The 17496-nt window shown below is 34.6% G+C and overlaps 7 protein-coding genes across 7 annotated transcripts; 3 read left to right on the top strand and 4 right to left on the bottom strand.

Moving 5' to 3' along the window:
• Window positions 1-297: 297 nt before the first annotated feature.
• Window positions 298-1176, bottom strand: ADD66 (Add66p; the record flags this gene model as incomplete). The annotated part of the gene is made up of 1 exon (XM_041550547.1): window positions 298-1176. The coding sequence occupies one exon, from the start codon at window positions 1174-1176 to the stop codon at window positions 298-300; it is 879 nt and encodes a 292-aa protein (XP_041406481.1).
• Window positions 1177-1864: 688 nt separating this feature from the next.
• On the top strand, window positions 1865-4039 carry EAP1 (Eap1p; the record flags this gene model as incomplete). The annotated part of the gene is made up of 1 exon (XM_041550548.1): window positions 1865-4039. The coding sequence occupies one exon, from the start codon at window positions 1865-1867 to the stop codon at window positions 4037-4039; it is 2175 nt and encodes a 724-aa protein (XP_041406482.1).
• Window positions 4040-4361: 322 nt separating this feature from the next.
• On the top strand, window positions 4362-4889 carry YAE1 (Yae1p; the record flags this gene model as incomplete). Its single annotated transcript, XM_041550549.1, has 1 exon — window positions 4362-4889. The coding sequence occupies one exon, from the start codon at window positions 4362-4364 to the stop codon at window positions 4887-4889; it is 528 nt and encodes a 175-aa protein (XP_041406483.1).
• Window positions 4890-5005: 116 nt separating this feature from the next.
• Window positions 5006-12370, bottom strand: TOR1 (phosphatidylinositol kinase-related protein kinase TOR1; the record flags this gene model as incomplete). Its single annotated transcript, XM_041550550.1, has 1 exon — window positions 5006-12370. One exon carries the CDS (start codon window positions 12368-12370, stop codon window positions 5006-5008), a length of 7365 nt encoding a protein of 2454 aa, XP_041406484.1.
• Window positions 12371-13113: 743 nt separating this feature from the next.
• On the top strand, window positions 13114-14478 carry ARP3 (actin-related protein 3; the record flags this gene model as incomplete). The annotated part of the gene is made up of 1 exon (XM_041550551.1): window positions 13114-14478. One exon carries the CDS (start codon window positions 13114-13116, stop codon window positions 14476-14478), a length of 1365 nt encoding a protein of 454 aa, XP_041406485.1.
• A 280-nt stretch (window positions 14479-14758) lies between these two features.
• On the bottom strand, window positions 14759-16450 carry CCT5 (chaperonin-containing T-complex subunit CCT5; the record flags this gene model as incomplete). Its single annotated transcript, XM_041550552.1, has 1 exon — window positions 14759-16450. The coding sequence occupies one exon, from the start codon at window positions 16448-16450 to the stop codon at window positions 14759-14761; it is 1692 nt and encodes a 563-aa protein (XP_041406486.1).
• A 518-nt stretch (window positions 16451-16968) lies between these two features.
• On the bottom strand, window positions 16969-17346 carry RPA12 (DNA-directed RNA polymerase I core subunit RPA12; the record flags this gene model as incomplete). Its single annotated transcript, XM_041550553.1, has 1 exon — window positions 16969-17346. One exon carries the CDS (start codon window positions 17344-17346, stop codon window positions 16969-16971), a length of 378 nt encoding a protein of 125 aa, XP_041406487.1.
• Window positions 17347-17496: the final 150 nt, after the last annotated feature.

Here is a 17496-nt window from a genome sequence, read left to right on the forward strand (position 1 = left end):
AGGATACCGTCATGATTTCTACCACCATTTTTAGAATTTCTCAAGGTGCATTCGACAGAATACATCCGACAAAGGAACCATATCTACCACGCAATGATGTGAAAAGCAGTACGTGTTCTTGGTTTGAAAATCCAAAAAAAGAGGTACGAAGTTTGCCGATGAATAGGAACCAGTTACGGATTCCAATTTTGTTTTCTGCACAAATTGAAAGTCTTATTGCAACAAAAAATATATATATCAAACATCCTAGTTATAACATTGTACTACTAATCCTACACACATATATATATAGTACATTTATATGTATATACCTTCTTCTAAGGTTGCGGGAACTTCATTAAAGCCATAAACACCTTTCCAAGATATTGGTGTTTTAAAATCTTTAATTTCTGTTATAGATGAATTTTTGGGATTAACAAAATCACTAAAATGGGATGTAAATAATTTTGCATCCAAAGAGTTATCACCTTCATGCACAAAGAATGAACAATACTTCACATTCATCAAACTTCCTAATTGTGAATTAATTAGATGGAAAATTATCTTGAATATCTGTTGATCAGTAGAAATCTCTTGCAATAAACTTCTTTGAGAGAATTCTAATAAAGAATTAGTATAATGCATAGCTGTATTTGGATCCGTCTTCAAGTTTAATACAGAGTCGAACTCATCACTTAAGGAACCAATTCCTTCCAACTTACATACACCGATAGAATAAAACGGATCAACGTTATTTACACCAATATTAGTGTTATTATTAAATTTATGATTTATGATTGATTCATCAAGGGCACCGTAGGAGTCTAAAATTGTCACGTCTGTAATTCGTAGTTCTTCTATCACAGGGATTACTATCTCCTTAATAAAATTGTTGATATAACCTTGTATTATAGGGGTTCTCTGTTGAATTACATATAAATTTTTAGAATCATTGTAAAATAGTTCTAATGCACTAGAAAACTTCTTATCGGGATAGGATTTATAAAGTATTGGCTCACCATCATTAAGGGAGTAATCCAACGCACCAACAAACGGATGTACATATGTAGAATCTAGTGACTTCACAAAACGGAATTCATTTGACAGAGAATGTAAAATCAGATCTGTCGTTAATTGTGGAACATTACCCGTTGAAATCAATGGTAAAATTAATGTTTTCTTAAAGTTGTCAGCCATATCTGGAAGTAATAAAAAGGGGATAAACTTAGATTAAATCAAATATAGTCTTGATTAACCAATAAACCAATTTGTCCAACACTTTCGTCTCCTTTGTCACTTATAATATCCAAATCCCACTGATCCATTTCTTTCTTATTACTAAAATCCTCTTCTCATTAATCTCCCTGCAAGTTCTTTCCCACTCAAACAATTCGAACACCGCCAGAAGTGTTACCCTCGTTTTGTTGTTATTTCGCTCTCATTTTCTTTGACAGAACGAACAAAACCGAAAAGGAAACAGTCAGAGAGAGACCCGAATTACAATGAAAGAAGTTTCTTTTACTCAACGAAACAGCTGGTAGAATAGGGTGAGACAAAGTGGAAACATCTTAGTAACTATCTATCCATTGAATACCGACATCACAGACTCACTTTTCTTCATTAAAAGTTATCACATCCTATAATATTTATTTCCTACTACAAGTAAATTACAAATCTTCTAGACTTACCACAACAAGAGTTATAACACATCAACCTTTCGATTTTAAAACATACAGACGTGTGCTACAGAAAAAATAAATAAATATCCTTAAAGCTAAAGCTAAATACTGAATATTTTTTTTTAAGATAGAACCATCTCACTATAGAATCCTTTACTCCTCTTTTTTCGTTTTATTTTGCATTTTATTGACTTAATTTCTCAAAAATGGAACTAAGTGACCCATCTATTATGTCATCATCATTACGTGTAGCACCAGAGTCTCAATCTGAATCTATTCATACTACGACTAATGTAGTTGTTCCCTCTGGTCAGGAAGCTGATTTACAACAGTTTATCAAGTTTCTAAGGAACAAAAATGATTCTTCAAAGACTAACGGAGATCCATCCTCTGCGAGTGATGAATTCCATGAGAATCATACAGAAACTATCGAGTCCATTGTTGACTATAAACCAGATACATCAACTGGCTCAAAGATATATGTTTACAGTATTAATGAACTATTAAATATCAAAAAAACTATTCCAAAGGAATACACTGAAGAGAAGGCCGAATCTTTACCAAGAAAGAAATTTTGGAGGTTATATCAAAAATTCCCTGATAATGGTAACAATAAATCGAATTACAGAAACAATCAAAATAATAACCCAAACAATAGTAGTAATAATAATAACAATAAGTCCAGAACATATTCTAATGATGTAAACTCTAATGAAAGAAGAAATAACAATAGAAACAAAAATGGAAGAAACATTAACAACCACGCAAATGGACCTGGGAATAAAAAAAATTCTAATAAGTCCATGGCCTTGACCAGTGATGAACTTGAATTCGATGCAAACTTTGAATCTTCAGGAAATGCCATTGCGGATTTCGAAGCTTGGAAATCTCAAATGAAAGAAATGGAACGCCAGAAGAAATTTGGAGGTGCCAATTCCACTACTTCCTCGTCTTCATCTACAGCTCCTAATATGACTGGAAACTCTAACAAAAATGACAGTTCATCAACAGGTAGTAGTAAACCAACAATTGCTCAATCAAGTATAATATCTGATTTCTTAAATCTATCAAAGAACGACAACAATAATACATCTTCTCAAATGAATACTGGGAATATCATTGCTAACGAAGATACTAATGCAACTAATCTATCCTCTCAATACAAGGCATTAGAAGTCACCACTTCGGAACAAGGACAAAAAACTACCGGCTCAGAAGACAATAAAACCGAAATGCCTCAAGCTGATCGTTCGGACAATAAATTGCCAACTGATTTATCAAGGAGTTCTTCTTCGAGGTTTACCTCTTTCTTTTCGAATGCTTCTTCATCGTCTTCGTCAAAACCTTTAGAGACTCAATTGAAGAACTCGAATACTAACGAACAACAAGATATGCATGATACTGAACAGATAAAGACTTCACAGCAGCCGGCCATACAGCAACAGAACAAACCGGCAAGTAGCTCAAGATTAATGGGATTTTTCAACAAACCTTCTGCACCAGACCAAAATGTATCACCACAGGGTCAACAAGGAAACTTACAGACTTCCAATAGATTGCTACCATCTCAACAGCCGCAACAACAACAGCATTCGCAGCCTCAAATGGCTATGAACCTGCAAATGAAGCAGCCATTACAACCAATGGGCATGCAACCAGGAAATAATGTATTTTTCCAAAACTTATTAAACAAAAATAAAAAAGCTGAAGAAAACAACCAGATTCAACAAAATAATGGTAACCCTAAGAATGGACAATTTAATCAAATGCAAATACCCCCTCCAGGTATGGTAGGTCCACCAATGGGTCATCCAGTGCAAGTATTACCCCCTGGTTTAAATAATTTCAATAATAAGGATAAGAAAAGCAAGAATGACAATGCTCAGAATTTGCCTATGCAAATGCCTCCTCACATGGGAATGCCACCATCACATATGATGCAAGGAAATTTCAACATGCCTCCACCTCCAGGTTTCGCTGGATTCACACCTCAAGGTCCAAATTTCCAGATGCCTATCTCCGATAATGGTAAGGGTCGTAAAAATTCTAACAAAGACGACTCTCATAAATCCAAGGGGAATACAGGCCAACTTCCTCCACAACAGTTCATGCAAATGATGGGTCCACCTCCTCCAGGGTTTTTGCCCATGCAAGGCATGCCACCAAATATGCCATACCCTCCAAATGGAATGATGCTTCCATCTTATCCTCCTCAACCGAAACAAAATGGCAAGGATAATAAAGACATCCAAATGAATCATCAACAAGGATTTTTTCCACAACAAATGCCTCAAAATCTCAATTTCCCAATGAATCCAAACATGCCTCGTCCCTCAAACCAACAGAGATCAGGTCCTGTTCTAAATCAAAATAAGAAATAGTGCGAGATCATACTTCACATATCTCGACGTTAAGTTGAATTATCTATAGAAAACGAACTGATCATCAATATGCTATGTAAAAACGATCAAATAATGTAGTTTCAAAGTCTAAAAAATACGGTATATATTTACTTCATTATGTATAGATAATAACGTGTTCATTACTATAATTCTTTTTTATATTACGTGCAATTCAATATAAGGTAAATAAATTTATATCAAAATCGGGTTTACAATTTCCTTTATTTAAAATCACTCGGACTCTCCAGGTGAACTGAAAAAATGACCATATTAAGCGTAAATTTATATTACTAATTAAAAAATGAGCACCGATGACCTTGCTCTCCTACTCAAGAATTTTCTGGAAACCGAACACAAAGTAATATATAGAGTAATGGCAAACCAAGATGATATATTAGATGACGTTTGGGGTTCAGATTCCGACTCTGAGATGTTATCAAACGAAAATGCTGGTTATTCTCGTGATCTCCAAAAACTTAGGGAACAACACAATAAACGAGGGTACTTGGATGGAATTGTAAGTTCAAAAGAAACCAACCTGCAACAAGGGTTCAATGCTGGATTTCCTACGGGGGCAACAATAGGATTTGAGATTGGAAGATTGCTAGGTAGGTTGCAAACTTTAAACTATAAATATGGACAGGAAAATGAACAGCTGAAAAAAGATTACAGTCAAGCTCTAAATGACTTAAAGATAGGTAATATGCTAAGTAAACATGTATTCGATACAGATTACCAATTACCTGAGGATGGAAAGCACCCAATATTAGAAGAATGGAAGATAAAGGTCTCATCGTATAGTGCCCAATACAATATCATCAGGAAGTAAAAATATGTTTCCTCGACAAATGCACCACTTTAGAAAACAATTATTAAATAATAAGCGTTTTATCTTCATATATAAATATGTAATTGCGTATGTAATATAATATTTATCACTATTATTCACCAAAATGGACACCAACCAACATAATGTTGACATAAATTCTCAATGGAAGTAGCTTCCATGATTAATTTATCGACCTGATCCACTACATCTAGTTCACGATGCTTTAAGATATCACTACCAGTTAGTTTATTTGTTATACGTCTAAGAACTAACACAGCTCTAGCATTCCTGATTTCTGTTTGTTGTTCAATTTCCATCTTAGCAGCGTCTGATGCTGTGATGGCACCCTTTCTTAACAATTCACTCGGATTTGTTGTTGGTATTTGAATGCCGGTTTCTTCTCTAATCTTATCGGTTGGTAAATCAAACCCCCAATGGATCAAAGGATCAAAAGCAAAAGCTTCCAAAATGGCCATCAGAGACTCTTTATTATTTCTTAAGACTCTCATTACGTTTTCGCTTGTAATTCTAAAGCTTCCTTCTATTCCACTCACTTCCATTGCATTTACAAGCATTCTTGTTAACCTAAAAGGTACTTTTTCTGGGAATTTTTCTCTTAGAATAGCTGCTTCAAAACAATCACCAAAATCGATGTGGATAACTTTACCGGTAATTCTGTCCAACATTAAATTACTTGGATGACGATCACCTAAACCAAGAATATATCCAACCATGGACATAACGGAAAGAGATCTTGTATATACTGTTCTCCGTTCAAGCCATGATTCGGATGATCTACTCTTCAACCATAACACTTGCGCCAAATCTTGACCTTTTGTGTTTTCCATAGCATACTGGAATACTTCAATTTTTTCCAACCAAGTCAAGTTATCATAATCTGGAGCCATTTGGAGCATTACCCAATGTTCAATATTCAAAGGAACTTTATTAGCGTCACGATGCTCCCTAATAAGAACATGAAATGTATCGCTATTGGGAACCCATCCCAATAAACCTGATTTTGGCGATAATGGAATGGCTGGGTATCGTTGAATATCCAAATGTCTCTGGAAACATTCTGGGTCATTATCTAAAAGTGTGTTAACCAGCCCAAATAATTGCATGACTAAACTATCTTGTCTAATATCCTCGTGGCCCTTTAGAAGATATTGGTATGATCTACCATCGCTACCCTTTACAGAAAATTTTCTAGGTCTTTGTTTCGATGAAATTACAACGAATACAGGATCGAAATACACAATTCTCACAATTGGCTTACCAACAACATATGTACCAAAAACAGCAATATCAAGGTTTCGTGCTGCTTGCAATTTAGGTGAGACATGTTGTAATTCTAGTGTCTGTAGTTGAGGTAATTGCCTACTAATTCTTCTAAACACATTGTAATAAATATCCCATGCTTGATTAAGATTAGTAATATCTTTTGTACGTTTATAGTTCAGGACCCATTCATAAGCATCGTTCAAATCTCTTCCAAATGAATTTTGGAAACTTACTTCCCGTAGTGTCTCAGGGTCACGTTTCAAAAGATCATGCAAAGGATCCAAAGTTGCAAACATCTTTTCGGTATTATGTTCACCAAAAAATTGTCGACTGGCATCTTCAAGACCCTCGTACCACAATTCATGCCATAAAACTGCAACCCTAATTAGTTCATCACTAACTAATTCGGCTTGGTCTACTAAAGTAGGACTATGGATTTTCATTTTTTCAATTATTGACATAGCAGCTAATCTTCTCGATTCAGATTCAGATTTAATAGCAACAATCAATGGGTTTAAAAGAACTTGAGGATGCGCCTTTCCCAAATCGGATAACAAAGATAATAGAGACTTACTGACAGTCTGGTCCGGCTGATGAATTCGTGATATTAATTGAGGTAAAACCTCTAACCAATTATCTATTTTGATCATGGAGAATCCATCATTTATAGCATGTGCAGCTTCTACTGAACCTCCAAATGTGAACCACAAGGTTAATAACCTTAGAGTATCCTGTAGAGAGCTTGACAGTGAGATAGAATGGAAAAACCCTTTTATTGCTGGTACCACATGGCGTTGTAGCATTTCTTCAGAGTTCATTATAGTGCTGTCGATATCTGTAACTTGGGTACCATCGTCACCCGTACGTCTCCTTCTATTCAATAAAGCTTGTTCCGCTGCCTTTCTCTTAGCTGATATTGCAGAAATAACCTCGAAATTTGCCAGGGCCCAGTTGTGCCAAGCTTTATACCAATTACCGTCAAAGTGTGTCGCTAAAAGATACGAACCAAGAATAGCATCAGGATTATCAGTTCTCCAATTTGGTTGTAACGCTATTCTCCATTCACCTTGTTTTAGGAAACATCTCGCTAGGAGTTTTGTATAATCCTCAATATATACATTTGAAACAGTAGCATTTTTATTGACTGTTTGTGCGATCATGTTACTTGGGTCTAAGCCTAAATCATGAGCCATCCGAGATGTAAACCCAATTAAATAACGTAGAGCTTCCTGTTTAGATCCACATGCCCACAAATATTTCAGTTGTGCATATACGACAGATGGTGTAGCCTTGGAAGGAATAACTTGCGCACCCATTGTCTCATCTGATAAAGAATTTAATGCTTTCTCTGCTAAATTTAATTTATTATTTTTTCTACAGAGATTAGCAAACTTAATCCATATTTGCATATCTTGTTTTGGCTTGATTACAAGGGATCTCACTTTTAATACCCTCTGCCATACATCTACGTTTCTCTGACAACCTAACAATCTCTTGTTCCAAGTATTTTTTAAGAAAACTCTCTTTTCAGAATTTTGCGGAGACTTTTTGTAGGTAATTATTTCTTCCAATTCAGTTATCAATTGACTTCTAACTACTACATTGTATGCACGGTTGTAACTCTCACTGATCAATGCAGACATTTCTGTAACTAATAAATCTCTGGCATTGAAAATATGACTTTCAGCCTCTTCAAAATTATTATTGTGTACAGATAAAACCGCACTAAAAAATTCCCTGTCTGGGGTCATAGGTTTCATAGCATTGATATATGTTTGAATCTTATCCCATTGTTCTAGGCCCCATGCAGACCCAGCAGCCAATGGTGCCATCATTTTTCTCAAATTTTGACTAGCATTATTCCATTTGCTAGAAGCAAGGGTTGATAAATTATCCCAGTCACTCAAGGCATGATATGACCTCATTTGACCCATAGTAATACTCTCTGTATCCTCGCCTCGCAGAGACTTATTATTATAGGCATCTAACGCATCCTCCCAACGTTCTAGCTTTTCATACCAAGTTTCCTGTAACTGCAGATTATGATGTTTTTGGACGTATTTCAGAATACCAACAGCCGCATCATTCTGGTGTAATTGATTATTGATACTAATAAGAGACTCTACGATAGAATTGTCAATTGGTTCCTGAATGAATTTCGCTTCTTTAAAGTGCAATGCCTTTGCATAGGCATGAGACCGTTCCGCATACTCTCCCAGTATCTGCAGGGGAATAGGTAACGATTTCTCATCATGTTCCATGAATTCAACTAAATTTAGTAATGCCTGATGAATTTCGGGAGGATTTTGGGGTGAGCTTAGTGCGACACAAAATGACTTTATAAAATCTTCCTGATATTGGGTATATAATTCTGTCCATATACTCACAAATGATACATTGAAAAGATCTCTAGCTAAAGGATAATATACACTTGCCAAACCGGCACAGGCCCTCAACGCATGGGAAGGTGACTCTTTGAGTAATTGAATTGCCAATCTCCTTATCCATTCCTGCCAATCTTCCTTTGTTCGTTGCTGGCTACAATCCCATGTAGCTTTTAAAACTTCTTGGTTAATAGGTAATTTTTCTGGTGGGGGTGGTTTAGCGTTACTAATTTGAAGTTCTTGAGGAGTATCACTATTCCAGATTAATGTTTTGGGGAAATCTTCTTTGCCCATTAATTTATCTACTAATTGGTCATACGTTTTATGAATAATAGTATTTTTCACGAGAACTTGGTTGATACTAGGTACATATACCATAAACCCAGTTCGCATTTGCAATAATAACAGACAAAGCATGTTCATAGTTGCTTCAATGATGACTGGGTCTCTAGAATTCAATAGACGTAATGAGGTTTGTACCAATCTCGTAGATATATCAGATAGTTCAATATGTCTAGATAATTGTCCGATGGTAACAATAGCTTCTTTTTTTAAATCTGAAGAAGAAAATTCAGAAGTTCTAATAAGAGTTGGCAAAATCAGGTAAAAATTATCTTCCAGTGTAGGTCCAAACGTGATTAGGCACTGTAAAATCTTCTTTGAAACCCTCCTTTTTTGGGATTTGTCAGTCTCCAATATATTCAAGAAACAAGTCAAGGTTTCTGGAATAAATATTTTGAAATCACCTTCCAGCGCTGTACAGAATGATTCAATAACAGAAATGATAGTAAACTGTAATTTTGGATTTGGTAAAAAATCTAGCACCACCCTATATATATCTTCTGAATAAGGACGAATATGTTGCTTTACGATTGATATCAAAACACCTAACTGTTGAAAGTAATAATCTAAAAGTGATTGTTGACAATTTACTATAGCGTATAAGAATGCAGGTACAATATGGGGTAAAAATCCAATGCAAGCCAATCCTAATGTCTGATATATGTGTATTATAGTCTGTATTACTGCTGTGTGATGGGCAACTAATGAACTATCCTTCAAAATTTTCAGTAGAGTTGTAATTACAACAGTTGGGAAGTAATCATCAGACGATGGCAAACTATTCTGCATCAGCAAAGATATGTCGATGGGTGGTGCATTTTGTTCTAATGTAATATGGGAGTCTGATGTTTCTTCAGCTTCTTGATGTCTATAAGGATCCAGAGCGCCAATAACACCCATTAAATGTACCGTCTCTCTTTTTACATTTTGGGTTGAATCTGATTTAAGTATATTTATTAACACACTCAATAAAGTAGGATAATCAAGTAATGGATCAATTACATAACCAGACGCACTCGTAATTTGAGAAAATGATTTCAAGGCTGCATTCCTTTTGAAAGAATTTGATTGATCCTGAAATGTTTCAATAATTAATGGTACAACTTCAGACAGATGATCTTTAATATCTTCTCCTGTGACAACTGCCAGTTCACCAATTGCTTTTAATGCTATGGAGGAAACAGCACCTGATTTATCCTTTGCCTTTACAAGTAAAATTTGTAATATTGGCTCCAAATATGGTTTACATGTACCTCTAGTAGAACTTATCAATGAACATAAAAGAGTGAGACTCTCTTCATTTCTCCTTGCCATCGTCAAATATTTTAATTCCGTAAGTAGCTCCAATAAAATTTTTCTTAATGAGGGTATCACATACGCAGGATTTACACTAGTTAGTCTGCCAAGTATTTTAATTACTTGCACACGAATTGAGAATATTTCGTCATTTAAAACTGTAAAAAGTAGTCGTATATTTTCTGGCTGTGCTAATTGGAAATCTGTATTCTGATCAAGGTGTTTCAATATTTCTAACCTTATGTTGGGAACAACATCTGTAATAGCCACTGTGAGCAGTTTAGATAGAATTTCTGAAACAGTATTTAGAGCATTAACTGACATTTGCTTACAGATTCCATCATGTACCAATAAATCGCAGCATGTAATAGATGCCAGTTCCCTAACCTTGTAGTTGTCATGCTCAATATAGTAGATAATACAGTTCTGAACAAATTCAATTAATGAATACTGACTCTTAGTAGATTGAAGCATAGTCAAAGCTTGAATTACTATATTACAATCATTACTCTCCGTGTTGACCCTACCATTTCGATTGTATTCGTTATTATCTCTCCATGTACGGGCCTTCCTCTTAGAAAATTTGTCTTCCTGAGTGGGAGAACCTGGAATTCTGAAATCTTTCCCAGATAGCGCAAGTGATATCAGGTTAAGTAATCTGGCATTTATTGTGAAATCCAGACCTGGTATGGCCTCAATTATTGTATTTAACGTTTTTTTCATATAAGTACTCAATGGACATGCCAGCATTAAATCTAACAACCCATTATTTAGATGTGGTGCCATATTTTCACCAATAGTTTCTGTTAGTTTAACAATACCATAGAATAACTCTTTTTCATATTTCTGTCTTTCTTGATATTTAGTTTTCAACTCGTCAGAAAATACGTCAATAAGAGATAAAACATATGGATATATATCTGATTCTACTTCTACTGATATGTCCCCAATAGATTTAAGAATATAAGGTCTATCAACATCATAGATCGAATTTTTAGTAGTTTTGATTTCTTGAAGCTTTGATAGATAATCTAAAATCACTTGATTAAGATAAATTGATGAAAACAATTGAGGATCATAAGCAGCGAACATTGAAGTAATTTCATAAATTTCTTGTCTTGTAAATTCTAGTTTATTGTTTCTAAAATTCCATATGGTTTGAAATATTTCGTCGTAAGAATCTATCAGGAAATTATTATCAAGTGACAATAACTCTTTGTATATAAGCATTGCTGAATGAATGGACTCATTTGTACCGATATTAATCTCTGTCGCACATATATCAAGTAGTTTTTGATACCATTCGACCAAAAGAGTTCTATCTCTCTTCTGTATTATTTTCAAACAGTACTGAATTAATAGTGCTGTATCCTTTCGTAAGGAAGCCTTATGATCGTTTAAAGTTTTTCGAACACTTTTAAGAATATTAGTAACATAAGGATATATGATATAAGGACAATGCTTCGATAAAGATGAAAGTACTAAAATGGCTGCAATTTTTTTATTTTCTTGTTTTGATTTAAAAGATGTTTGCTCAGGGATATTAGTTAACCAATCTAAACATATTTTAACTTGAGTTTCAACAAAATCTGATGAAAGTGTACCACTAGGGCTAGTTAATTTACCTAATGTATCAGCAGCTAACCTCATAACACTTTCTTCATCAGACGGTATAAGCAATCTTAAATAATTTGTAAGACGTAATGTTTGGTTGGGAAGTTCTTCTATCTGAGTATAGAGACTTACTAATTTATCTATGGTCAAAATCCCTGCGATCTTTTCATTAGCTTTATTACTATTAATCAATTCTAATACTTTATTATTAATATGATTACTAAAATTTTGAAATTCTTCAATTGAAACTTCACGAAGTAAAGAGAACAGGAAAGTCTCTAAATATACTGATGTGGTATCTGCTTCCTTTGGATCATCGACTTTTAATTTATTAAATATAGAATCCAAAGTTATCATTGCTGAATTGACTGCTGATTCATCCTTATTAAACTTCTCTAAATACGAAACAGGATCAGCACCTAATCCGCGACTTGTTACTACCAATTCATTATCGTCGCTATTACCGTTTACAATCGAGGACAGTGGCATCGATGTCGAGGGCAGCATAAAATTAGGGTGACTATTTTCCAAGATTTGAGAACTGTCTTCCAGTATTGTCATTATATAATTTTCTTGAATTTTCTGTAATGGTATGAATACGATCTAATATAACAATAAAATATGAATATGTTAATAATTATTTGGAAGTATAAGTAATAAAAGTGGTAATTGAGTATATTGAGAGGTATAATTTGGTAATTCCACAAAATTACTGTTACAACGTCGTTTCACTCTTATTTCTGTTAGAAATATATAAATATATATGAAGATATATGTTGATATATCTAGAGATCTAAACTACAAGTTAAAAATCAAAATAACCAATAATTTATCTGATTTGCAAGTTCCCATTTAACCCACTATATCGTCTTCACCGTTATTATTGTCATTTATTTCTTGAGCGGGTGGATTTCAATTTCAATTTTTGTTTTCCTTGATAGTAAAAGTAGGGTTTATTGATTTAGTGGATCAAACCCTGATATTCGGGTAACACCCCAAATGTGATATAATTCTGACAAAAAATTAAATGGAGTTCTTTCCCAAGCGAGAGGATTCGGCCCCTTTCTGGGATTTCTTTGAGCTTTGTATACAGATTAAAGAACTGGAAGGGCAGATAGACAGACAACTTGAATATAACTTGGTGATTTTAAGTAGAAACGAGATACTTTAAACCATCAATTAACAATTCGATATCTCAATTTAAGGTCATAGGATTGGTATACTTTGATTAGTGTTTGAAATATAAGAATAAATACTACCGCGTCTATAATAACTTTCTCAATTACCAATTTACATCAACCAATATGTCATATCTTAATAATCCTGCCGTTGTTATGGATAACGGTACTGGTTTGACCAAATTAGGTTTTGCTGGGAACGATTCTCCATCCTGGATCTTTCCAACTGCAATTGCTACCTCGCAAGGTAATTCTACTGCCTCAAAGAAGATGACAAGTAATTCTACCTCGGGATCAAATGCCACCGGTAATGGTAATCCATATTTTGGTAACTCTACTTCAGCAACCTCCTTTAACAATTTGAACTCTAGTATGTTATTATCCAATAATCTTGCAGGTAAGAGGGGTACCGAAGATTTGGATTTTTATATTGGTAATGAAGCTTTGATTGCCTCTCAAGGTCCATCTTATTCTCTAAGTTACCCAATAAAACATGGTCAGGTAGAAAATTGGGATCATATGGAAAGATTCTGGGAAAATTCCATCTTCAAATATTTAAGAACTGAACCAGAAGATCATTATTTCTTATTAACCGAACCACCATTAAACCCGCCAGAAAACAGAGAACAAGTGGCGGAGATTTTCTTTGAATCCTTTAACTGTGCTGGTCTATATATCGCTGTTCAAGCTGTGCTTGCATTGGCAGCTTCTTGGACTTCCTCCAAAGTCACTGATAGATCATTGACTGGTACTGTTATAGATTCTGGTGATGGTGTTACACATGTTATCCCTGTGGCAGAAGGTTTTGTTATCGGTTCTGCAATTAAAAATATCCCAATTGCTGGTAGGGATATTACACTATTTATCCAACAATTGCTAAGAGAACGTGGTGAAGCTGATACTTCATTGAGAACTGCTGAACGTATTAAACAAGAACACTGTTACGTTTGTCCAGATATCGTAAAAGAATTCAATAAATTCGATAAAAACCCGGATAAGTTTGCTCAATTCATCGTTGAAAACCAAGAAAAGACTCAAAAGAAAGTAGTTGATGTTGGTTATGAAAGATTCTTGGCCCCTGAAATTTTCTTCAACCCAGAAATCGCATCTTCCGATTTCTTAACACCATTACCAACTACCGTGGATCATACCATCCAAGCTTGTCCAATTGATGTGCGTAAGGCATTATACAACAATATCGTTTTATCAGGTGGTTCCACAATGTTTAAGGATTTTGGTCGTCGTCTACAGAGAGATATAAAGTCTATAGTTAACAACAGAATTGCCCAGAGTGAATTGTTGAGTGGTACAAAATCTACAGGTGTCGATGTATCTGTTATATCTCACAGAAAACAAAGAAATGCCGTTTGGTTTGGTGGTTCTTTATTGGCTCAAACAGCTGAATTCAAGAGTTACTGTCATACTAAACAAGATTATGATGAATATGGTCCAGAGATAGTTAGAAATTTCAGTCTTTTCAATATGGTATAGATTTTTTAATTTATAATGCCGAATATATCATATATTTATAAAATAATGAGACGCCTCGTTGTGATATGTATAAAATGAAATGAAAATATGTAAACAAATAAAAAATGAACCCTTATAAACTACTATATCTATTACGAGGCTCTATATACCCCTGTATAAGATATTACAATCACATATTGTGGTAATCAAAATTCTAAATAATATATCACTTACAGTGATACGAATGGATAATAATGCTATTTTAAAGTTTTTTATTTATTTATTTATTACTTATTTATGATTAATATTCGTCTTTACCACTAATAATAACGTTGTCGATCTTTAGAATCATTCTACAAAGTTGGGTGGCAAGTGAAATCTGTTGCTTCTTACCAATAAATGGATCAACAACAAACAAATCTATCATATTATTAGTGTCATTTCCTAGGCAGTCTACACCGAAATAAGATACATTTTCTTTAATTTGTTTACTCTTAATAGAGGATAAAGTCTTGATAGGGTCCAAACCAGAATTCTCAGCCAAAGTCATAGGAATTGTATCTAGTGCTTGTGCAAAACCACGGAAAGCATATTGATCGATGCCACGCTGTCTATCAGCTTCCTCCGATACAGCTCTAGACATAGTAACTTCAGCAGCACCACCCCCGTATACAACACGAGAGTCTCTTACTAGATTACGTACAACACATAAAGAATCATGCAGGGCACGTTGAGCTTCATCTACAATCATTTTGTTAGAACCACGGATCAAACAGGTAACAGTTTTAGATTTAATGGCTTGTTCGTTTTGTTCAATAGCTAGCATACGATCCTTTGTAGTACCAAACTCCATTTCATATATCTTTGAACAAGAACCTAGTTTGTCTGCAGTTAAATCTTGGAAACGAGGAACAATACGACCATTAGTGGCAATAGCAATTTGTTCTAGTTCTTGACCACCGACCCATCTAACAGCAGGTAAATCGTTTTGCAAAAGAAGATGGTTAGCTTCATCATCAAAACCCCATTGACAAATAACAACATCGGCACCGGCTTCTTTAACGTAGTTAATCATTTCTTTAAATTTATCTTGCTCATATGTTTGTAACTTTTGGTATTCTTCAACGGAAGAAATATCTAATTTATGTTTAGTCTTTGGTTTAGGTGGTTCAAAGGGACAAGTTAGAATTGCCAATTTTACATCTGTTTTCCCTTCTTTTGGAAGAACTACTTTTGGCATTTGTGGATGTGAAAAATCTTTATCTAGAATAACACCATTTATTAGGGAGGAATCATCTATTGAACCACCAACCCTACCTTGCAACTTAATTAAATCGAAATCAACATCTTTTTTATCTGCGACCAATACGGAGGTAACTGCATCAACAGCCATGTTTGCAAATTTATCATGATCCTTAGAGACGATCTTGGAACCAAGAGATGTTCTTGCTGCCTTGAATATATGTTCTTGGAATTGTACTTTATCGGTTGCAACGTCGGTAGCAGTGGCTTCTAGTGTTGAAATAGCTAGTTTGGCAGCTTCATCAAAACCATTTGCTACTTTAATTGGGTGGATACCTTTTTCAATTAATTCGAGAGCTTGATCAAGTAATGCACTAGCTAATACAACAACACCTGTAGTACCATCACCGATTTCATCATCTTGAGACTTTGACAATTGAACTAACAGTTTTGCTATTTCATTATCAAGTTCCATTTGAGAAAGAATTGTGGCACCATCATTGGTGATGGTAATATCACCATCTGGTGAAATTAAAATTTTATCCAAACCACGAGGACCTAATGAACTCTTAATGATTGAAGCAACAGATCTTGCCGCCAGGATATGCGATTTCTTAGCCTCAATACCGTGTTGTCTTTTCTTATTACCTTGATCCTTCACGATGATAAATGGTCTACCCATTTCATCTTGTGCAACGATGGCGTTGGAAAGGTCTGGCATCTCCATTGTTTGAGGACGAGCTTGAGCCATTATGTAATCGATTAGTTATTAGAAGTTTGTTGTAATTTTAACACTGCTCAGTTATGGCAAAAGGTCACGACACTATTTCAATAAATGCAAACAGATCACCTCTGTTGGTACTCTTATAGGTATATTTTTGTATGTAGAGATATTGTTATTCGCCACACCGTTTTCCAAAAAATTTTCGCTTCTTAGAAAAGTCGTCTTGAAAGATCGTGTACCACGAAACAACTAGTTTGCTATGACAAGAACAAACCGTCACTTAGCTATTTCCGTGAAAGGTGTGGCTAGAGTCAGGCAAATGAGGAGTTAAAAATATTATAAAATATTTAATATATATATATATTTATATATATATTTGATGGAGAATGGGTTTCTAAGAAATCCTATATAACGAAGGATTATCGGGCCGATTTATGAGGATATATGCAATAATATATGGTATGTAGGAAAGAAAAGTTGATTAAGGAAAGATAAATTAAATATACGTTTAGGTTTATATTATCTTTTGCAAATGAGAGCCAACCTCAATTATTTGTTCTAAATTTGTAACCACAGGATGTACATGTATAAAAGACAGTAGCACCTTCATCAGCGGATCTTAATTGTAAAGTATGGTAATGCATTTCATCGTTACCACATTTAGGACACTTTTCGTTAATAATGGCACCATCTGTAAGTTCATCCTTCTTCAATGTAGTCTTAACAACAGATCTTTTAGATCTCAAGGTAGATGGGAATGCATCCTCTGCAGTGGAGGTGATAACCTTCAAATTAGAGAATTCCGCCTTAGGGTATGTAGCCTGGCATTGTGAACATTCAATATTTGCAGTTTGAACAGTACTGGGGTTATCTAATAGATTACCACAATCTAGACAAAATATAAGAGAACCAACCACAGACATATCTATTTTTTTCTTTTAGTAAATCAAATAAAACGAGAAAGGTTACCAGAATCTTAGCCCCTAGAGTAACAGTCAACAATATAAAAGAAGTATTCAACAAAGTAACCACAACTCACTTTGAAAACTACAAACTAATAACCTTTATTGAGT

The sequence above is a fragment of the Maudiozyma barnettii genome (genome assembly GCF_903064755.1).
Source record: "Maudiozyma barnettii strain CLIB 1767 genome assembly, contig: KABA2_04, whole genome shotgun sequence".
In the NCBI taxonomy this organism is placed as follows: domain Eukaryota; kingdom Fungi; phylum Ascomycota; class Saccharomycetes; order Saccharomycetales; family Saccharomycetaceae; genus Maudiozyma; species Maudiozyma barnettii.